This window comes from Pezoporus wallicus, unplaced genomic scaffold (genome assembly GCF_028554395.1).
Source record: "Pezoporus wallicus isolate ANWC-B61680 ecotype Strahan unplaced genomic scaffold, APGP_CSIRO_Pwel_v1 contig_5967, whole genome shotgun sequence".
Taxonomy (NCBI): Eukaryota; Metazoa; Chordata; class Aves; order Psittaciformes; family Psittacidae; genus Pezoporus; species Pezoporus wallicus.
The window spans coordinates 3,158,712-3,181,666 of NW_026639377.1; the positions used below are offsets into that span (position 1 = coordinate 3,158,712).

The following is a 22,955-nucleotide window of genomic DNA, read 5'->3' on the forward strand; positions in this document are numbered from 1 at the left end:
GTGCTGATCATTGGTCTTAAATGGGCAGTTTCTTCCACTAATAATCCAGGATTTATCAGTGATAAAAAGAGAGCATACTGTGCCACGCAAGGCTACAATGATTTCAAGTCCAGATTACCTTACAATATTTTAAGTAGCCTTGACATTAACAGCAAACTGACGGTGCAATTTCCAAGGCAACATAAGAAAAGGATACAAGTATGCGGCCTTAAAAAAGCTGAGAAAAGAAACTATCCAATTAACTCCAGCAAAGTCAAGGGCAGCCTGAAGTAATGCACTGCCAGGGACTGATGGGGTCCAACAGTCCTAGAAACCCACCCCTCAAGTTTCCCTTCTTCTGAATTGGAGTTCTCTCAAATCAAGCATTGTGCCTTGATGAGCTGTAATGAGATTGGGCTCTATATTTTCTATAAAGGCAATTGGCATTGATTTCCTTCCCCATTTCAGTATTAAAAGTCTTCTTAATCCATAGGAGTTCAAAGTTCAAATGTTCTAACACAGCAATATATGTGTTGCCAGTGACTGCATTATTGTTACAGCCATCATTCCCTCTCTGTTATTAACAGCACCTTAATGTATTGTTATCCACAAAATTGCAATAAAACAGTTACAAGGCCTGCAGATATTACTGGTAACTAGTAGAACTCTCTCTCAGAAGGCATCTCCATAAATCCTTGTACATCCAGCTGTGAAACAAAGCCAAGCTACAACATATATTTGTTTTCTAAATTTGGGGAGGCCCTTTTTCTCCTGCCAAAACGTTCCTTCCAGAAATTACTGCAACAAAACCAACACACACTTACCAGCTTTTTCACCATGAAGATCACTGCATTTAGCAACTCCTACAAAGGAAAAAAAAATGAAAAAAAAAAACAAAACCCCAACCCAACCCAGTTTACATAGTTATCCACTTACAGTAAAAACTAAACTTTTGTGTAAAAAAAAAATTTAAAAAAGAATCAAAAAAAATAATCAAGTCTTTTAGCTTGAATGTAATTACCAAGCTTGTTACTAGATAAATGATTAATAATATGATATCTCTTTATTTCTGTGGCCTTTACACATTCTTGAACCAGCTCTTGGAATTATACTCACTCTAGAGCTCCTTCTGAATCTGGTAACTTAGAAAGACAACTATGTAATAAGAAAAGAAATAGCTGAAAGGAAAGTTAGCAGTATTTTTTATTTTAATTGTCTTAAATCCAAGGATTTATTTCTTTTTTTTTTACAATTATTATTTCATACAAATGACAGTGAACAGTTTTCTATCCACACTAAAGAAATCAATGTGGCCTTACCCATGGCTGCAGCTCCTCCAGGGGTATACCTATTCTGTCATGGGCTTATCCATGGCCATATACTTTGAGGTACTCCAGTGTGACCTCATGCACAGCCACAGATACTTGGAGGTATACCTCCTCCAGTGAGGGCTTATCCTTGGGCCACAATCCCTTCAGAGGTATACCTGCTGTGGCACAACCATGGTCACAGATACTTGTAGATGTACCTGCTCTTGCATGGGCTTATCCATGGCCACGGATGCTTCAGGGCATCCTGCTCCCATGTGGATTTATCCACAGGTGACAGTCCGTTTGACTGAAGTTCACAGCGGAGTTCCAGCCCGTCCAGTAGAGCAGCACAGACACAGGAGCCATGCCTGGCCATTGCCAGCCCAGACACATGGCCATTGCTGTTATCAGACTGTTCCCAGGCACGGCACAGGAAGATAAGCACTACAGCAAGCACCGAAAGCAAAAAAGCAGCCACTAACAAGTGCTAGACTGTAATATACAGTAAAACAAGCAAGCCCCATGGCAAGCACAGAAGACTGCCAGTGAACAGCTAAACAGCAATAACACCTACAGCTTCCGTTTAGCACATTCCAGACAAATCTGTCATTATCTCAAACCCTTCAAGACCTACATTGGGCACTAAAAAGAACTGCCATGGTTTAACCACAGCAAGCAGCTAAGCCCCATATAGCCACTCACTCACTCCCCCTACCGTGGGATGGAGAACTGTAAAGGTAAAAACGAGAAAACTTGTGGTTTGAGGTAAAGGCATTTTAATAGGTAAAGCAAAAGCCACATGCTCAAACCAGAAAACCAAGAAATTCATTCATAACTTCCCATAGGAAGGCAGGTGATCAGCAATCTCCAGGGATCCATCATGCATAGTGGTTACTTGGGAAGACAAAGGCCATCATACCAAACGTGTACCCTTTCCTTCTTCTCCCAGCTTTAGATGCTGAGCATGATGTCCTATGGCGTGGGACATCCCTTGGGTCAGCCGGAGTCAGTTGTCCCGGCTGTGTCCCCTCCCAACTCCTTGTGCCTTGACTCTGTGCAAGCACTGCCCAGCATAACAGAAAGATCCCTGAATTAAAAACATTATTTTCAGCACAAATACAAAACATCACCCCATACCAGCTACTATGAAGAAAATTAACTATCTCAACCAAAATCAGCGCTGCTCAGTATCTTCACAAAGCAAGTTTGGTTTCAGTCTCAAAATAACACTCAGTTGGTCATGCACCATATTATCAGGTACCGTAAACTAAACTAACTTCTGAACTATACCAATTTATGCCAATTTTCACAAGCATTTGTATTAAACAACCTTCCCACACACCAGTTTATAAAGACCCCAGTTAACCTCTTGAAAAGCAAAAGACAATAAAACCTCCTTTGGGGGAGTTAGTGACTGTAGGTATGACCATCACAACCAACCATGTCAAACAACTTCTTTCCTACATGGATCACACAACCGTTTTCCTCCTCTTCTAAGTCACAGGAAGCTGATTCCAGGAAGAACTCTACTGTTTCTTCCAGCTTTGGGATATTTCAGGAGTCTCAATACATGAACTTTTCTTCAATTCCAAGTTAATTTTGAACAGGAGGGAAAAAAGAAAGTTCCAGGTAAAAGTCCTCTCAAAACCCAGGACATTCCAATACCTAATTTTATTTACTTTAAATACAGTCCACCTCTGCATGTTCCTTTAGTACATTAAGCATTATTATCCAGCCACCCCTTCTCCTTCAGAACAGTATGAGTGTCCTTCACAAAGTGTTTTTGTTAGTTTAACAATGTGGATAAACTCTCTTCGCCTCCAGAAAGTCTTTCTTATCTGTCCCTTGGTTTCTGTGTTAGCTTTAAAACACTCCTGGTAGGAGCCGGTAAGGGACCACTGCAGTGTAGCGCTTCCAGTCCTTCCCATATTTGCTGAGACAACGGTGTTCATCCCTAATGCACCGGTGGGTTAGCAGAATAGTCATATAAACTATGTAGAAGTAAGGCAAGATGTGCTCAAAGCCACAAGCCAGGCAGTAGGCCAGGGAACCCATTAGGTCACCTGTGTAGTTAAAATGACGTGCCCACCCCCAGAATCCTGAGGTCATTAGCTTGCTGTAGTACTTGGTGCCTTCTACAGACATGTAGGAGCACTCTATGTACTCTGGTTTCTTCCCCCATATCTTGCAGTTGCCATTGGTACGACGGAAAAGGTCCTTCTGGTGGTTGGTCATTCTGAAGATGTAATAGCCAATGAAGCCCAGTATCAAGATGCCTATGGCATTGGCTGTGCCCAGCTGGACAGGGTAGTAAACCAGATACAAGCCCTGGGGGGAATGAAAAGAAACAATTAGTGATTTACCTTAAATATATGCTCCCATATATGAATTTGTGTTAAAATATGAACCAATACACACCAAAAAAAACCCTCAACATGCTGGAGTGCAAAAAGGAATTAAAAGGATTTAGAAAAATATATAGACACAAGACAGTGATAGAAGAAAACACTGAAGGAGGGGAGAGGAAAAGATATCAAGTCCATACAAGCACAGTAAGCCTTCCTACAAGTGCATGATTACAAAGGATGTTGTAATGGTTACATTCAAACATTCAAACTGTCTAGAAACAGTTGAAGATACAAATCATACTGTCAAGGAGAATGTTTCTGGAAAGTTTCTTTCCTTTTAGCCCCAACATATATTGTACCATGTTTTTACCTGCAAAGTATAGAGGTAAGGCAACCAAACACAGTCTCCCCAGCCCAAATACCATCCAAAATGATCGTGGCAGATATCAATGGTTTTCAAATACCAGGCTTCATTCCAGAAGAAGTCCAAAACATAAATACCCTGAAACGGACCAACAACATTATTCACATTAATAATAGAGCCAACAGTCACCAATTATCCTGTTTAACAGCATCAGCCTCATCTTTCTGTGCTGTCTTGTGATAAGAGCGTAAAACTGACTTTTTTTTTATGTTAACACCTCAAAAATAGGGTAGTAAGAGGAACACATCACACAAATATACTCCATCCAGATGGATAAAGCAATAATAAATCATGCAAAGCAATATTAACCAAGATGACTAAGGAATTCAGGAAGTTCTTTACTGTGAGGGTGGTGAGGCACTGGTACAGGTTGCCCAAAGAAGTGGTAATTACTCCATCCCTGGCAGTGTTCAAAGCCAGATTGGATGCAGCTATGGGTGACATGGTCTAGTGCGAGGCATCACTGCCCATGGCAGGGGGGTTGGAACTAGATGATCTTAAGCATTCTATGATTAAGACAAGTGTGCTACATAAGGGCACAGACTTCAGAAGTATACTCGCACTTGATCACCCATACCTCTCTTCAACTTGCAAGAGCCTTATGCTTTCAGAGAGGGGAAACAGAGATCCCATTGAGTGGGATTTTATTTACACTTATCAATGGATAAATAACAAACTATTACATGTACTTTGGACTTTTGGGTCTCTTCAGTATAGAGCATAGCACCAGACTGGCTGTTTTTAGGTGTAGAGACATGTCTAGTTCTGCATGTCTCACACATACACACACAAAAAAAAACCAAAACAAACCACCAATTTAGGTGCAGTGCTGCCCCCAGTAAAAAAACCTGTCCAATTTAGCTCCAACTAAAGCCATAGAATTTGTGATTGTTCTCTTTGGATTCAAGATCACGCTATGCCTGTTTCCAGAACATAGGATCAGAGAAGCATTTCTTAAGTTCACACTGAAATCTGCTGGTACAGGTATGACCATGCCAGTACTGGCACTGCATGAATACAGCAGAGTATTTACACTGGCACTCTGAATGAACACAAGTGTCCAAAAAATCAGATTCCAGTGCATGTTCTCTGAAAGAGGTGGTTTGGGCAAGGAAAAAAAATTCAATTTCAATACAATTTTTTTTTTTCTAGTTTAATAAAAATAGTTTATTTCTAAATTCTTACTTTGCTGCTCTGAATTTACCTGAAGAACGTTGACAAGGATCATGGAGTTAGTTACTTGGCCATACAGCTCCTGTTGTTTTGCAGCATAGGAAAGGTTAATTAGAGTCCAAGCTACAATACCAGGGCGCCCATTGAAGAAGAGCTTGAAATCAAACCACTTTCCTATTCGAGGGTTGAATTCAATCCCCATCATGTAGTCATAAAAGAAGTTGCCAGTGAATTTGCTAGAAAGCATAAAAAATTGGAAATATATGCTGTTACATACAAATACTATTCTAACTACACATTTCAGATTTACTTGCTGTAATGATAATAAAACTGTAAAACCATACAGTGCTGTGCAAGACAACACAAACTGACTCAACCAAAGCATTCCATTAGCAGAGAGAAATTTTACCTTCAGAGATACCCTAGTTTTTTTCTTGGTAACATTTTTGAACAGTTTAACTACAACCTTCCCTATTTGTCACAAATAGGATTTATCTGTGACACTGAGGCTACCAGTCACATGATATGTAGCATGAAACAGAGGAAGGTGCTAACAAAGCAAAACACCACTCATATATTGGCCTATTTGTGCCAGTAAAATATATTCTATTGCTATTCAGTGCAGCATTCAATTTATATGTCCTATTGTTACAAATTACATACCAGTCTTTTGGATTGGTAGGGAAAAGGTAGCCTTTAATCATTGCAAATGTAGAAACTGCATATCCCAGGATATTGGCACACCACATGAGAGGAATCCAGTTGTCAAAAATGATGGTAGGGGAGAAGTAGTGGAAGTAATAGGCATTTGCAAACCAAAGCATGTGGGTAAAGATCCAAGCCTGAAGTCCATTTATTTCATATTTATTCACTATGCCTAAAATATGAAGAAAATGAGTGTTTAGTGGCATTGCATTAATACAGCTTTTTATTTTAGACATATGCATACAATATATAGAAGCTTAATCAAGTACTATGACCTTACTCTCCTCAGCCTCCCAATTAAATATCTTGAGATACTTACCTGAAAGTTTCATTAGACTCCACTGTAACCATCAGGCTCTGCTAGGCTGAGTTTTTTCTCTTCAAGCAGTCAAGTTACTGTCTCCCTTAAAATTGCCTAAGGTATGAAGTTACCCTTTCACATGCGAAGTTCACATCACACATTTTGTTCAAGTCCCATGGGTTAACTTCATTGTCAAATACCAGCAGTAGTCCACTGCTGATTCTAAGTGCCAAAACTACCAGCCTGTATTCTTCCATTGCTGGTGCAGTGCCTGCCACATCATTAGTTTTACTAACAGCATGAAATGGAAATTCTATAACTTATCCTAAAAGATGACATAGATTGCTTTTTATTTTCCTTTGTAGCGAACATGAGGAAGGTGAAAGCATTTATGGCCATGTTTCCTTCAGCTCCACATGGGTTATAAAGAGTAAGTACAGAAATATTATCATTTTAAAAGATTGTATGGTTGGCAGGTATTTTAAGAAAGAACTTACCAGCAGGGGTGACAGCACCTTCTTGTACACCTCCTACATATCCAGGAAGAAATTTATGGCAAAAGTCAGGAAGGCATATATACAAAACCACCTAGAAGAAGGAGAACGTATTAACAGAAAAACAAGACAAGATAAAACCCCCCAAACCACTGCCCTTTTCACGTACATACCAAATATAACACATGGCAGCTTCAAATAAGGATTGGATAAGCAAATACAGCACAATTTTGCTGTTTAGTTATTAAACAGCTCTAAAGATGTACTTCATGTATAGCTGGCATCCCTTTTTTGGTGGGGAGGCAGGACACTTGGTAACTAGATTCCTTATCCTTTTACTTTGAAGTTTATCTGTATTATAAGTAAGTAGTTCTCCAATTTGGGGAAAAAAAAAAGTAGTGATATGGTTAAGTTTGAAGATATTTTACAAATATATGTAATGTCAGCGTTCTTTCACAGCCTGTCTGTAGAAAATATCACCCCTTCTGCAGTGTCAGTTTATGATTATTTATTGTGTATTAATTTAAGACAAATGGGTATTGGTCACATATAGTTGCTTTTTCTTAAAAACCACATCAAGGTTTTATCACACGAGGAATATTTGTGTATATTCCCTACATATTTATTTTTTAAATGCATAAGTGGCATTTGGATTCCAAAAAGCCATGGCACACAAGAAACACAGAAAAAGTAGATGTCACTGTGACATTCCATTATCCGTCATGTAAAAGGATTCATCAAGCAGCTGTTTGAAGAAACAGCCACTACATTTAGATTTTAACTCAATAACATACCTGGAAAGTGACCCAAAGGGCATAGATGCCAGCAGCCCTATAGGTCAGCATAGGAGTCTTGTTCCAGATGTCAGACAGATGTTTATTCCCCGTTAGCAAGTCAATGAGTGGATTCATCAGAGAGCACTGGTACTGGTCACAGGACATTATGAAGTAATACACGATAAGTGGTGCAAACATAAGCAGGAAAAGGACGCTTGCCAAGGAAAACCAGTCCACCTCCCTGTAATCCAAAATGGAGAAGTTTTTACCCCCTCAGTTTTCAGTTAGAACAGGGGTTTGATGAAGTCAGGCAATATTTTCAGTGGACCTCCTCAACTAACTGGATGAAAACTGAAAATGTTTTAAGGGCACTTATATTTCTTTGGGTCAAATAGGGCGTTACATACTTTACCACAATCTGTTATAAAACTATGCTAGTTGATCAGAGCAACAGAACAGATAATATCTCCTCCCCAAAAAGCAGATTATTATTACAACCTTCAATCAAATCACATACGATTACCTATGATATGGCAATCATAGGTACAACTTGTTACCACTCCCAGCGGAATACCAGAATATTGTGCAAAGCTTCGAAACACAGAAGAGACACACCTTGGGCAGCCATGAGTTGTACTTGTTCTACCACACACTGTAGCGGCAACCCATATAAACACCCATGGCTGTTTCCAGCTGCAACGCAGTACTAACACTTGCACAACTCCTCGAGAACAAGGATACCAGTCATAAGTCTTGCTGCAGCACAAGATGTCAGCTGGCAACATCACAGATGGATGCCTGTTCTTCAAATCTCAGGAAAATTGAGGTTAAAGTTCTAGACTTAAAGGAACTAGAAGTTTGACTGATTTTTATGATCTGCTTTTTTGCAGGGATGACCCAAGCCATCTGGCAAGCTGTCTGTCCTAAAAATCTTCAAGGACTCTTCTTTGGCATCTGTTACTACAGCTTATTATTTATGAGCTTTCAAGAGGAGGGCAATGCAACAACCTGTTATTAATAGAGTTAAGTTTAAAAGGAATATAGCATCTATAGGAGTGTGAACCAATTTGAGATACAATGACTAATTAGAGTCATCAGCTTCTCTCACCATGCTCTTCCCCACTGGACTTGAGATGTTTGAGTATTATTTTGGGTACTTTTGTATTTTCTTTCTTCAGAAGGTTTTTTCTCCTGCTGGGCTCCCATGATGTCCTGTATGAAAGAAAATATTCATGGTATTACTCCAGTTGGTTCTCAGTAATTCTTATGGCTCTACAGAAGAGAAACACAAATAGAAGTTATTAAAAAATATCATGTAGCCTTCTGACTACAAGAAATTTGGGCGAAGAGGGTAGGAAGGAAAAAAAATCCTTCCTACTTCCTTACGATCTGATATTCAGCAAAACATAATCAGAACACTGATTAACACCATTAAATGTCTTCCTAGCAGGAAATTTATTTTAAGATATATTGTATAAGAGCTGGCTTATTACTTACCTGTGAGATGCAAAGAGGAAAAAAAACCTGGTTTGCCATATGCTTACAAAGCTCTGAAAATAACCATCTGTAACTAACTGCCTTTCTTAATTAGAAAAATTCTTACTGTTGCAACATTACCCATACTGGACCTTGGCATATTATGTACTTTTCCCCAGACCCCTTGCTCCATACCTGTCAGCTACATCACAGAAAACAAGACAGCAGTTTATAATCCCATCTAAATCGGAAATCAGTGGCAATGGAAAAGGACTTACAAGGCCAGAACTAATTCTCTCTGTGGAACATGCATTACAGCTTTCTTTTTGCATTGCCCACATACTTCTGTTGTTAAAAATCATTGTCCCATAACGAAATATTTGGTAACCCCCCTCCAGCAAAAAAAAAAAAAAGGTCTTGTGGGACAAGACAGACTCTAAGACACAAGGAGAGCTGTAGTTTGCCATTGAGGGGGCATTTGCCAAGCTGTTAGTTTTGTACCTTTTTGGGCTTTAATATTTCAACTCAAACCAGAAACCAGCAGTTACTTCCATTGAAACAGAAATTATAATATAACACAACACTGGCAGTGCCCTGAGCACACTAACAGGCCTTACTGTCCCTGACCAGCCTGGCCCAGGGCCTCCCCTTACCCATTTCAGCCCACCCCAGGGCCATCAATCCCTGCCCCAGTGATAACACAAGAGTACTGGTCTCCAGCTCCACCAGAGCCCTGCCTAACCACGGGTCCTGCTGATGTCCCACGGCCTGATGTCCTGGCCCAGTCTCATTCCCATGGTCCTGTCTGGCCATTCTGGGTCCCTGTCTGACACTGCTTTTCCTCCCTAGGCCTGACCCTCCCCCCTGTGCTGATGGGCCCTTGCCTGGCCTTGGCCTGGCCTAATCGCCACAGGACTGCCTGGCAACCAGGGGACCAGACCCTGACCTATAGACCCGCTGTTTCACCATGAACCTACCTGACTATCTGGATTCTTGGTTGAACCTGGCCATAATCTCTGGGTCTTTGCTGCTCACCTCAAGGAGTTACTATGGGATGGACTGACAGGCAACCCCCTGCCTACAGCTGTGTTATCCCCAGTGAGCTCCCAGACCCCTAGGGAGCAGCATTTCACGTTAAGATAAAGTAAGGACTCAAACAGGATCAGGCCAGCTGCAGGGATAATGCACCACACTCAGATTAAAACTACGTGGTATGTTACTCTGCAGCGATCTCCTCCACACATTTCAACAGAAGTGCTTATTTTCAGAAACAATCTAAAGATAACATTGCCAACCTGGTCAGACAGAAATCCTAATCAAATAATGCAAGAAGATACATGGGTGGCAAGAAGCCTATGTTACTTACTACTACAGTTATTTACTATTTCAGTTATTGTAAGTGCTACCACCCTATCCTTCAGCAGAAACATTCCAAAATACAGTCAAACTTTTGCTTCACTTTGAGCCAGAAGTCTACATCTTCCTCAGCATCAATACTTTCACGACAAGATTTTTCAAGCAAGCAATGAAACAACCTCTAGAGGAGGTTATTGATCATGTACAAGAAACGGGAATGACAGGAGAATAATCATATCAAGATTGCAGTGTGAGCTTACTCCAGTTATTTGTGCTGGTTTTGCTTTATAACAGTAGTCCAAATTCTTACAATAAGCAATTAGAATACTAATAAAGATTTTACCAAGATAGAAAGGCTCTTACTCGGGAATTATCAGAGCTGGAAATATTTGGTTCAGATGAAACCTTTGACATCATTTAGTCCTCACTGAGAGCAAGGACAACTTACAACAGGTTGCTCAGCACCTTGCCTGGTTAGATTTTGAGTATTTTCAAAGATCCCACGACTTGTCAGTCCTACTGAGAAAGAGCAGGCCTCTTTTCTAAGAGGCCCAGAAAAGAAATCCTAGGTTGAGAATTTCCAGAGTGTTTAGGCTTGTAGTAGCCGAATAGCCCAGCTACTTTGCTGAGCTCAGCATACTCTATGTGAGAGCTGTGCCTAGCCTGCTCAGCACGCGTAAAAAGCCTGCCTGCAGCAGGCAGGTATGTGGCATTTGGTGCTACACCATTCTGTGTAATGATAATGATGTGTGTATCATTAATCCTATCAGACAACACAAAGACAGGATAATCACCAGATTACTAGTACTGAGAACGAGCTACATGAGAAGTGCTGGCATTTGTTCCCACAACCTGCAGTTCTTCATAGACTGCTCCAGTGTGGGTTCCCTGCATGGTCACCAGTCCTGCCAGCAAACCTGCTCTGGCATGGGCTTCTCTCTCCATGCGGCCACAGGTTCTGCCAGGAGCTTGCTCCAGTGTACAGAGCAGTTCCCATGAGGTCACAGCCTCCTTCAGGCATCACCCTGTTAGTCCCTGGGTTCCTCCCCAGGCCGTAAGTAGATATCTGCTCCACTGTTGGCCCACGTGGGGGCCTAGCTCACCATGGTCTGCAGGGGAATCTCTGCTCTGGTGCTTGGAGCACCTCGTCCCACCTTCTGTGCTGACCTTGGGGTCTGCCAAGTTGTTTCTCTCACACATTCTCACTCCTCTCTCCAGCTGAAATTTTATAGTTTGGCTTTCCCCTTCCCCCCTTCTTGAATGTTATCCCAGAAGTGCTACCACTGTCACTAATGGGCTCACCCTTGGTCAGTCCATCTTGGAGCTGGCTGGCATCAGCACGCAAACCCAATACATTTAACCAGCTTCTTAGCAAGAGCATGAAACAAAATTCGCAATTAATGTATCACCTGCACAGAGAGCTCCAGAGATGCACTCTTCCCCAGAGTCCAAACCTCAGGGCTTAACAATGAAGTACTGCATTACTGCTCACATTGTGTTAAACTAGTAATCACGGCAACCACACAATTCACTTGGAAGCTTTCCCCATTTGGTGCCTAAGCTGCAGATCTAACATACAATTCACAAAGTAAATGTCACATGAAGCCCTTGCAAACAATAATACACGTGGTTGATGCTTTTAATCAGCATGCTCTAAAATCACTGAAGGAAACCTTGATGAGGAAGCATGGCAAACCCCCACATTTTGTCCTACAAAACCAAGGCAGACTCCTGTTTAAGAATATGTATTTTCAAGAAAAGTCCCTTGCCAACATGCGATATGCCACATAGCCCCGCTCTTTACATAGAAGATCAGAGCAGCAGGCTGCTCGGGGCAGGGGGGCTCAGCACGCTCACATAGGCAGGTAAGGCAGCACCTTTCCACACACCAGGCCCTTCATGAGACACCGGCGCTATTACTGGGAAGGGGTCGCACGTTAAGAACACCCTCCGGAGTCAGGGAGCACTTAGTGAGCTCCGTACCTCCCCTCGCCAAGAACCGGCAGGTACGCACCCACGGGCGAGCTCACCAGCCCAGCGGACACTACCCACTTCCCGAAAACGGTGCGGGAGCAACTTACCGGTGCGGTGCAGCTCAGCACAGCCCGGCCGGCCGGCCAGCCAGCACCACGTTTCCTATTTCACCACCAGGCTCAGCTCAGCGCATCTCACCTGAGTCACCACCCACGGCCGTCCAGCTCTCCTCAGGGAAGCCCCGCCCCCGCCCCGCCGCTCTGACCAATCCCCGCCGCGCTCCTCCTCCCTCCACGCCACCCCATTGGTGGAGGGCGCTCAACCCATGGTCCGAGGGGATGGAGTGGGCGTCGCGGCGGGGTGCTGACTTCACCGCCCCGCCCCGGAAGCGGCGGGGTCGCCATGGGCAGAGCAGTGACAGTAGCCGCGTGCGCCCTCAATCAGTGGGCCCTCGATTTTGAGGGCAACCTGAAGAGGATCGTCAGAAGTGAGTGTGTGTGCGCCCATCCGCTCACGCGTCCCTTGTCGGGGCGGTAGCGGAAGCAGTGTCTGGTTTATGCCGTCCGGTTCCCGGAGGCGCGGGAGCTGTGGGTGGTGCTGAGTGGGGTGATGTGGTGCCCCCGGCTGGCGTTTGATCCAAGCTTCTTCCAGGTATTGGCATCGCAAAGAGCAGTGGAGCCCGCTACCGGCTCGGTCCGGAGCTGGAGATCTGGTAAGATTGCCTGGTTGGGTCTGGGTTCGGTTCACTCTCAGTTGATGACTGAAGGTCCATCACTAAGAAAATGAGCCGTACCATTGGTCTTTCTATCGCCCGAGATGTTGCTTAGGGCACACGGCTGTCACTGCAAAGAAAACCAAGGTAGCTGAAAGCGCAACATTGGTTCTCTTTTCTTGGAAACGTGGCTGGTACCAACCACTTCTGTTTGACCTCTCTAGCGAGTCTTCCTCCACAGAAACCGTAGTGCTCTGAATTCCACCCAGGCTACTGCTCTGGGAAGGAATATCTCAGCAATGCCATGGAGTTTTAAATGCTGTCAGCAGGGACAGTGTTGGTAGTGCTGCTTCTTCCTGTTCCACATAAATTCCCTGTGTGGATGAGATGTACCTTGCTTGAGGAAGTCCTGGTCCCTTGGTTCCGGTGATGTTTTGGCTTATTTTATCTCTTTTTAAATGCAGTGGTTATGGGTGCTTGGATCACTACTATGAGTCTGACACACTCCTGCATTCATTTCAAGTTCTGGCAAAACTTTTGGAGTCTCCAGCTACCCAAGATATTATCTGCGATGTGGGAATGTAAGTTTGGTTGTGTACATGTCGTCAAGGGTTAGGTCTTTGGGGAGCGCTGCCTCTGCTGTGTGTCTGGATGCTGAGGGCTCTGCACCAAATGTTTAAATATCTTGGGACCAGCACTACTTTCCCTTATAAATACCATGACTAGGTATAAATACATGACTAGGACTGCATCAGGCAAAACACTATTTGAAGGATGATCCTTTGAAAGATTTCTGGTCGTAGAGCCCTTCAAGAGACAAGTAGAACCCTAATGCCATGGGTAGAACTCTGTACTACATATAACGCAAAGGTCTTATTAATTGATTCTCCTTCAGGAATATAAGAGCTAACATAGCTGGCTTTGACTGGCAGACATCTTTAGCATCAATGTATGTCAGAATGGCTGAAACTCTTGCAAGTCACATGCTGACAGTGAAGAGTGATGAATTATAATTATAGTTATCATGTAAAGACCTGCTTGTTAATATTAATACAAACACGTAAAGCTAGCTTTATTTCAAACTAGCCTGGTACTATCATAGGTAGTCAGGTTTGATTAAATCATAGAATCCCAGAATAGTTTGTGTTGGAAGGGACTTTAAAGCTCATGCAGTTCCAACCCCCTGCCATGGGCAGGGACACCTTCCACTAGACCAGGTTGCTCCAAGCCCCATCCAGCCTGGCCTTGAACACTGCCAGGGATGGGGCAGCCACAGCTTCTCTGGGCACCCTGTGCCAGTGCCTCACCAGCCTCACAGGGAAGAACTTCCTAAAATCTCATCTCTCAGTCTCCTCTCTTCTAGTTTAAAGCCCAAATTAGCCCAGCGAGGGGGTTCTGCCTTCTCACACAGAGGGGGATGGCTTGAGACAGCCCCTGCCCTGTAGCTGTTGCGCAGAGGTAGGGGACCAAAAAGATGACGAGTGTTGGAAGCGAGTTCCAGTTCGGCGTCGTGGGAAACCCTCCCCCCTTCCTGCCCTGCTTCCCCAGGTGTCCCTCCGTAATAGGTTTGAGGCCCTGGATCTTGAAGGAGAGGTAGGTGAGAATGTGGTGCAAGGCCAGCCTACAAGGCCACATAGGAAAAGGTGGTCGACTTCGCACCTCAAGACTGCCTCTGATAAGAAAGAAAGAAGGGTCATTGTAGTAGGCGATTCCCTTCTGAGAGGAACAGAGTTGACCCTCATCATAGGGAAGTGTGTAGTCTGCCTGGAGCCCGGATCAGGGATATCACTAGGGCGCTCCCCAACCTGATGCACCCGACAGACTGCTACCCGCTGCTGGTCTTCAAGACAGGTGAGGGGGAAGCTGCTTCCCGCAGTCTGAGGGGGATGAAGAAAGACTACAGGGCCTTGGGGCAGATGGTGAAAGAGTCTGGGGCTCAAGTGATCTTCTCCTCACTCCTTCCATCTTCCACTCTTGATGTGGGACGGAATGGGAAAATTCAGTTCATAAACGATTGGCTTCGAGACTGGTGCTACAGGCAGGGCTTTGGATTCTTTGATAACGGCTGGTTTTATAGGGCACCAGTCTGGACAATGACAAGTGGGAAAGGTTTATCTCACAGAGGCAAAAGGATGCTGGGGCACGAATTAGCAGGACTCATTTGGAGAGCTTTAAACTAGATTCGAAAGGGGGATGGGGTTGTAACTGGGCTTGCCCCAGTGGGGCAGCACTCCAGAATTGATGAAGGCTGGGAGGCCCCCTATAATCCTAGGGTGAAATCGGTGTGCTCAGCTCGCTCCCCGGAATGTCTGTACACCAATGTGCGCAGCATGGGAAATAAGCAGGAGGAGTTGGAAACCTGCGTTAAGTCAGGAGACTATGATCTGGTGGCAATAACAGAGACGTGGTGGGACAGCTCACATGACTGGAATATAGTCATGGAGGACTATGTCCTTTTCAGGAAAGACAGGCCAGCCAGGAAGGGTGGTGCGGCTGCTCTTTATGTGCGAGAGCAGCTACAATGCACTGAGTTCTGTCCAGGGACAGATGATGAACGAGTTGAGAGTCTGTGGGTGAGAATTAAGGGGCAGGCTGGCAGGGGCGATACTGTTGTGGGTGTCTGTTACAGACCACCAGATCAGGGTGAGGAAGTTGACGAGGCCTTCTGCAGGCAGCTGAGAGCGGCCTCACAGTCACAGGCCGTGGTCGTCGTGGGGGATTTTAACTTCCCTGATGTTTGCTGGAAGGACCACTCGGCAACCCAGCCACAGTCCAGGAGGTTCCTCCAGTGTATGGATGATAACTTCCTCCTGCAAATGGTGGATGAGCCGACCAGGCGAGGAGCGCTGCTGGATCTCATCCTCACTAACAAGGAGGATCTGGTCGAAGCAATAAGGGTTGAGGGCTACCTTGGTTGCAGCGACCACGAGATGGTGGAGTTCAGGATCTTGTGTGGTAGGACCAGTAGAATAGCAAGTAGAATTGCAACCCTGGACTTTAGCAGGGCAAACTTTGGCCTTTTCAAGCAATTGCTAGGGGAAATCCCATGGGCAAGGATGTTTGAAGGTAAAGGGGCCCAAGATAGTTGGTTGGCATTCAAGGATTGCTTTTTCCGAGCTCAAGATCGGAGCATCCCGACACGTAGGAAGTCAAGGAAGAGTGCCAGGAGACCTGTGCGGCTAAATAGGGAATTGCTGGGTATGCTCAAGTGGAAGAGGAGAGTTTACAGGTCATGGAAGGAGGGGCTGGCCACTTGGGAGGAATATAAGGCTGCTGCTAGAGGACGTGGGAAGGCAGCTAGGATGACTAAGGCCTCCTTAGAATTAAACCTGGCGAGAAGGGTCAAGGACAGCAAAAAGAGCTTTTTCAAATACATGGCAGATAAAACTAACACCAGAGGCAATGTAGGCCCACTGATGAATGGGATGGGTGCCCTGGTGACAGAAGATACAGAGATGGCAGAGTTCTTCTTTGTCTTCTGTCTACTCTGCTGCAGGCAGTCCTGAAGAGCCCTGTACCCCTGAGACCTTAGATGAAGTCAGGTCAACGGAGCGGTTTGCCTTAGTCGATGAGGAATGGGTTAGAGACCAGTTGAGCAATCTGGACATCCATAAATCCAGATGGGATGCACTGGCGGGTGCTGAGGGAAGTGGCGGAAGTCATTGCTAGACCACTCTCCATCATCTTTACCAAGTCTTGGGAAACGGGAGAGGTGCCTGAGGACTGGAGGAAAGCAAATGTCACTCCAGTCTTCAAAAAGGGCAAGAAGGAGGACCCGGGTAACTATAGACCGGTCAGCCTCACCTCCATCCCTGGGAAAGTGATGGAACACCTTATCCTTGGTGCCATCTTAAGGCATATCAAGGATAAGAGGGTTATGAGGGGCAGTCAACATGGCTTCACCAAGGGGAAATCATGCTTGACCAATCTCTTAGCCTTTTATGAGGAAATAACATGGTGGATGGATGATGGCAGAGCGGTGGATGTGGTCTACCATGACTTCAGCAAAGCATTTGACAGAGTCTCCCACAGCATCCTCACAGCTAAATTGAGGAAGTGTGGTCTGGATGATCAGGTAGTGAGGTGGACTGTGAACTGGCTGAAGGAGAGAAGCCAGAGAGTTGTAGTCTATGGGGCGGAGTCTAGTTGGAGGCCTGTGACTAGTGGAGTGCCTCAAGGGTCAGTACTGGGACCAGTATTATTTAATATATTCATCAACGATTTAGATGAGGGAATTGAGTGTACTATCAGCAAGTTTGCTGATGACACTAAGCTGGGAGGAGTGGCTGACACACCAGAAGGCTGTGCTGCCATCCAGCGAGACCTGGACAGGCTGGAGAGTTGGGCAGGGAATAACTTGATGAAATATAACAAGGGAAAGTGTAGAGTCCTGCATCTGGGCAGGAACAACCCCAGGTTCCAGTATAGGTTGGGGAACGACCTGTTAGAGAGCAGTGTAGGGGAGAGGGGGTGTATTAGAAGGGGGGTGGTTAGTAGGTCGAGAGAGGTCCTCCTTCCCCTCTACCCTGCCCTGGTGAGACCGCATCTGGAATATTGTGTCCAGTTCTGGGCCCCTCGGTTCAAGAAGGACAGGGATCTGCTGGAGAGAGTCCAGTGGAGGGCAATGAAGATGATTAAGGGAGTGGAGCATCTCCCTTATGAGGAAAGACTGAGGGAGCTGGGTCTCTATAGGAGAAGAGGAGACTGAGGGGTGACCTTATAAGTGTCTTTAAATATATAAAGGGGGAGTGTCACGAGGATGGAGCCAGGCTCTACTCAGTGGCAAACAATGATAGGACAAGGGGTAATGGGTACAAACTGGAACACAAGAGGTTCCACTTAAACTTGAGAAGAAGCTTCTTCTCAGTGAGGGTGACGGAACACTGGAACAGGCTGCCCAGGGAGGTTGTGGAGTCTCCTTCCCTGGAGATGTTCAAAACCCGCCTGGACGCATTCCTGTGTAACATTATCTAGGTGTTCCTGCTCCGGCAGGGGGATTGGACTAGATGATCTTTTGACGTCCCTTCCAATCTCTAGCATACTGTGATACTGTGATTCTTCTGGTCTGATTGTTCCTGGTGCTGGAAGCAGTAGTAATCTGGTGGTAGCTGATATGTTTGAGACTGACTGAAAGGTTGTAACTCTGATTTTTGCAAACAGCTGTTTGAGTTAAGGAATTAAAAGCTAAAATTCAGTATCTTGTTTTGTTTAATTCCCTTTTGTGACTTAGTGTAGGAGTCCTGTCTTAAAAAGAGGTTTTGTTCGGTGAAATAGATTCCGTGGCTTATTTAGATTTTGTTTAATGAGGTCAGCTGCTGGTAATATTGCTTCTTATTTTCACAGGCCTGTTCTGCACAGAAATGTTCGCTACAATTGTCGAGTGATCTTTTTAAATAAGTAAGTTTTGTGAGACAATACATTAGTATATAATCTCAGAGACTTGTGTGGCCTTCAAGAAAGATTCTTCAGTTCTATGTAGAGTGATAGAGCTGTCTTCCTACCTGCTACATTTTAGAGAGACAGCTAATGTTTTCCCTTATCTCTTTTTTCCTTTCTGAATTTGTGGAAATGTTCACTGTTCTCTGAAAGATTCCAGAAACAAAACAAACCCATTACCTCTGCAAACGGAAGCTTTAAAAATTACTGTATGTGGTAGTTGTTTAATGTAAATAATAATAATACTACTAAAAAGAGTTGGTATTAATGTTCTATTTTGTTTTACTGTACATCAGGTCTTAACTCACCCTTTCTATTTTGTTTTATGTTGTAAGAAAAATTCTTCTGATTAGACCAAAAATATCATTGGCAAATACAGGAAACTACAGGGAACTTCGATGGTTTACCCCGTGGACCAAAACAAGGTAGGCTGGCTAGCATTAAAATGGTGTTTAAAACCACAGCTTGCTGCTTGCAGCCCCAGCAGGAGGACTGAAATCTCTATAGCAATGATGAGTGCTGCTGCAGGGTGAGCAGCAGGGCAGAGTCAGCACAGCTGCATAATTGAAGGTCAGTTAGAAAACTTAAGTGCAGTGAAACTCTTTTGTTGCTGAGCTGGAAGGAAGCATTTTCTTTCTGTTTACTTTTAACTATACGTAGTTTGGGATTGGAAGAGCCTGTGTTTATCTGCTCAATTGCTGCATCCTCTTCAATATCAATTAAACTGGAAAGCAACGTGAAATGGATTAGCTCTGTCAGAATCTTAAATGACTGCAGTGGATGAAAGCTGCATACCTTGGGATACTCCAAAATACGCTTGATGCTTGTCTCTGATGCTGTGCACTTATCCTGTAGTCCAGAGAATGGTTTTAACATGATTGTGTTGGTGAAGTACTTCTGAGAGAGCCCCAGAACATCTGTCCTCTTGACCTTAGGCAATTCCAGATGAATTCTGAGTTATGCATGTAGTAATACTGCAAAAACAGAAATGTTTATTTGGTGTTTGACTTGCAGAGAGAAGCTGTGGCTGCCCCATCCCTGGCAGTGTTAAGGCCAGGTTGCATGGGGCTTGGAGCAGCCTGCTGTAGTGCAAGGTGTCCCTGGCCATGGCAGGGGGTTGGAACTGGGTGAGCTTAAAGGTCCCTTCCAACCCAAACCATTCTGGGATTTTATGATTCTATGGTACAACTGATTCTTTGTTAGGTCTAGTTTATAGTTAGGATGCAGTAGTGTTTACCATGCATTTCTGAAGCAAAGTGGGATGTTGCTATCTTATAATCTTAATATTTCTGATTAATCTCACAGTATGAATTTATTTTTTTTTTTACTTTTAAACATACATGGCTCTGTAGAGCTGAAGTACAGTTTCTTTAATCAGTGTTAGAAGGTGGCAAAATGTGGACATGACAATCAGTGTGTATGCTGTGATATAACTCTGTATATTAACAACCTATAAATCTGCTTTAGGCATGTAGAGGAGTATTTTCTACCCAGGATAATTCAGGAAGTAACTGGTCAGGTAAGTTAAAAGAAATTTTTAATTTTTCTTTTTAACTTTAGCATTTTCCAGATTCAGCAATTTAAATGGATAGAACTGGTGACAAAAAACTGTAGTACAACAAATTCTGCTTTCATTTGTGTTGCAGTTTCACAGGTTTCAGTGAGTTCTCGGTTAAGTTATAGAGCATAATTTAACCTTCTTTATGTTAGCATTTGGCAGCAAAGCAAGTAAACTTTAAGTTTGCCTCAGTCATTTGTATATACTGGACCTTGATTGTCTCATTTTGCACAATTCTGAGTTTATCTAGGCTGGAGGCTAGAGATGACTATGTCTTTTGAGGTAAAAAAAGATACCCTTCTTGATTCAGAAGGCTCTAAAACTTGGGTTGTTTTCAACTAAAGCATGAGCATGATTCCTAGCAAAAGACAGTCTCTGTTTTGTTGATTGTTTATTTTGGAAGCAGTTTTCATGTCCTAGAGCAAAGCACTGGATATGAATACTGTCAACACAGAATTTTAGTACAGTCCAGAAGTTTGCAGTTTAGAGCTTTTTTTTTCCTTTATTTGGTATAAAATGAAGGAAGGTATAATGCAATTAATGTGTTACTCATTCCACATAAGAATTCAATTTTTGTGTAGTTTTAAGATTTGTGGTTAACTTTTTGAACTGAACAGATTTTTCTGTTACCTATGTGTTCTTGTTTTTTTCTCAGGAAACTGTTCCTTTTGGGGATGCAGTGCTAGCAACCAAAGATACCTGCCTGGGAGCAGAAATATGTGAAGAACTCTGGGCACCAAACAGGTAAAGGAGACGAAATGAAAAGTAAACTAAAACATACCCTGGACCTGCCCAAATTAAATGTTTGGGGAAAAAATATGATTATTATTTTTCCATGTAGTATAACTTTCAGAAAGTGCCAGCAAGCTAAAATAGCATTAAGAACGATAAATACATCATGGGGAAAGATTTCACTAGGCTAGATGCAGGGTGGGTAAGCTAAATTCACCTGAAACAGAAAGTAAGAGAGAAATACCAATGAGAAGCAGAATGAAAAAGGTGACCTTAGGAAACAAATGACAAATGATTATAGTGCTTGCATTCCAGATACTGCTCAGCTTTTAGTTCTACCTGAGGTTGAAATGTCCTCTCTGGATCCATATTGAGTCAAAATGACGAAGTTATTTTGTATCAGTTTATAGTATTGATTTTTTTTTTTTCCTAGCAATTATAATCCTGTATTATTCCCACTTACTGTACCTAGTCTCAGAAATTTGAGACTAATAGAAGTTCTTTTTATTTTAATTACCTTATTCTTATCTTTCGCTTTGACCAACTCCTCCAAAGCATTCCACTTAACAGAGGGGGGTTGGAACCAGATGATCTTTAAGGTCCCTTGCAACCCAAACCATTCTGTGATTCTGTGATTTGACAAGCTAGAGCATAAGCTTCTAGACAGTATCACTTTGAGGTGCATCACTTATATTTCTTCTGTTTAGCTGTTAGCTTAATCCTTCTGCTTTACTTTTTAAGCAGCATCAGACAATGCAGCAGGAAACAGCAGAAGGTTACTGAGGGCAAACAAAACTTAGTGCCCTTAAGCAGTTTTTCGTGTTGCTATTTTAGTTCCTATTGCAATTTGAAGTTCTTCCCAATGACAAAGTAGATCCCATTCACAAAGGTCTGGTGTGAGTGGAGATGCGGTTGCATGAAAGCTGTTGCAGTCAACAGAAAATAAACGATATCTTCCCAATGATGTTCCAGATTTTCCAATTACAGACATGCATTTCCCTGTAACTGCAGGTGTGATATGTTACAGACAAGAAGGATGGGGGGGGGGGGGTGTGTTCAGTGGTTCTTTTAACATTGGAGAAAGAAAAAGAACAGTAAAAATTTCCTTTTCATGGTTCTGTTTGCTTATGCTTTTGGATTTACTGAGAGAAGGAAAATGTGACAACTTACCTTGTAAGAATATCTCTGTGTTGCCCTTTCAGACCAGGATTGTCTTGTTCTCTCTTTCTTTGAGATCTCTGTTTCTATCAAGTAGGAGGCATTTAATTTAGAGCAGAAGAAGCAAAAGCCCTTCTGCCCTCTGCAGTCGCTAGGGCTCTTCAGGAGAAGAGTGAGGCAGTGCAAGAAAATAGATGTTTTTCAGAATCCTGTCCTTGTTTGAGCTAAGACATGCAGAAACCTGTCAGAGATGTTTTTAATTGCCAGTGATTTTAAATGATACCTCACAGCACAGTATCACCAGCTCAATTTATTTCTGCCTTTTGCTTTGGCAGCCCTCATATTGAAATGGGACTGGATGGTGTGGAAATCTTTGCTAACTCTTCAGGGAGTCACCATGTGCTGCGGAAGGCTCACACCAGGGTGGATTTGGTGAATTCTGCCACAGCAAAGGTATATGCTTAAAAAACCCAAACAGTTTTGGTTATGCATCTCATTTATTTTGTTTTCTCAGAGCGGTTTTCTGTGACAAGGACATAGCATGAGTGTGGGGGCCTTTACGGTCTGTGTTGTTAAGTTTCTTGTTTTCTTATCTGCAATTACCTTCCCTAATTGAACCAGCTGTGGGGGACTGTGTGTCTTTGAGGTGCCCTGTCTGTAGCACAAAATTGTTAGGAACAGAGAAATAACATTTTGCCTTTTAACATTCTGCCACATGCAATGTTCTGAAAAGCACTTTTTTTGTCTGCATGTTTGTTTTCCTCCCAGAATGGTGGAATATATATTTTAGCTAACCAGAAAGGCTGTGACGGTGATCGTCTGTATTATGATGGCTGTGCCATGATTTCGATGAATGGAGAAACGGTTGCACAAGGATCCCAGTTTTCACTCGATGATGTGGTAATACATTCAACCTACAGCTGCTGGTTACAGCTGAAATTAGTATGGCTATATTTATGCTCAACATTTTCCAGACATTCCAGATACTAGTTCCTTGTCTCTACACTAAAGAAGATGTATTTTTCTTATGCTATTTCACTTGA

General features: G+C 43.3%; 2 protein-coding genes and 1 long non-coding RNA gene across 6 annotated transcripts in view; 2 read left to right on the forward strand and 1 right to left on the reverse strand.

The window, feature by feature from the left end:
• Positions 1-2,337: 2,337 nt before the first annotated feature.
• The window catches only part of DHCR7 (7-dehydrocholesterol reductase), a 42,803-nt gene continuing 22,185 nt past the window's right edge, over positions 2,338-22,955 (reverse strand). Inside the window, exons 1-8 of one of the 2 annotated variants that reach the window (XM_057414363.1) lie at positions 12,424-12,428; positions 8,619-8,722; positions 7,529-7,751; positions 6,738-6,828; positions 5,898-6,111; positions 5,266-5,470; positions 4,008-4,139; positions 2,338-3,617 (exon numbers count right to left, since the gene is read on the reverse strand). In XM_057414363.1, coding sequence (XP_057270346.1) covers positions 3,153-3,617; positions 4,008-4,139; positions 5,266-5,470; positions 5,898-6,111; positions 6,738-6,828; positions 7,529-7,751; positions 8,619-8,716 — 1,428 coding nt within the window. In that variant the 5' untranslated portion in view covers positions 8,717-8,722; positions 12,424-12,428 and the 3' untranslated portion in view covers positions 2,338-3,152. Of the gene's footprint in view, positions 3,618-4,007; positions 4,140-5,265; positions 5,471-5,897; positions 6,112-6,737; positions 6,829-7,528; positions 7,752-8,618; positions 8,723-12,423; positions 12,429-22,955 lie in introns of those variants that run through there. The other variant, XM_057414362.1, reaches the window with a different exon arrangement.
• On the forward strand, positions 6,525-10,225 carry LOC130601944 (uncharacterized). The gene is made up of 2 exons (XR_008972775.1): positions 6,525-6,670; positions 9,836-10,225. It is a non-coding gene; the product is annotated as an uncharacterized LOC130601944 (long non-coding RNA).
• The window catches only part of NADSYN1 (NAD synthetase 1), a 32,168-nt gene continuing 21,909 nt past the window's right edge, over positions 12,697-22,955 (forward strand). For all 3 annotated transcript variants that reach the window (XR_008972772.1, XR_008972773.1, XM_057414358.1), the window contains exons 1-9: positions 12,697-12,803; positions 12,968-13,028; positions 13,493-13,609; positions 18,372-18,425; positions 18,800-18,889; positions 19,932-19,983; positions 20,678-20,766; positions 22,248-22,365; positions 22,681-22,812. Coding sequence is in view for 1 of the 3 variants with exons in the window: in XM_057414358.1 (XP_057270341.1) it covers positions 12,719-12,803; positions 12,968-13,028; positions 13,493-13,609; positions 18,372-18,425; positions 18,800-18,889; positions 19,932-19,983; positions 20,678-20,766; positions 22,248-22,365; positions 22,681-22,812 (798 nt within the window). In the remaining 2 variants the exon portion in view is untranslated. The remainder of the gene's footprint in view (positions 12,804-12,967; positions 13,029-13,492; positions 13,610-18,371; positions 18,426-18,799; positions 18,890-19,931; positions 19,984-20,677; positions 20,767-22,247; positions 22,366-22,680; positions 22,813-22,955) is intronic.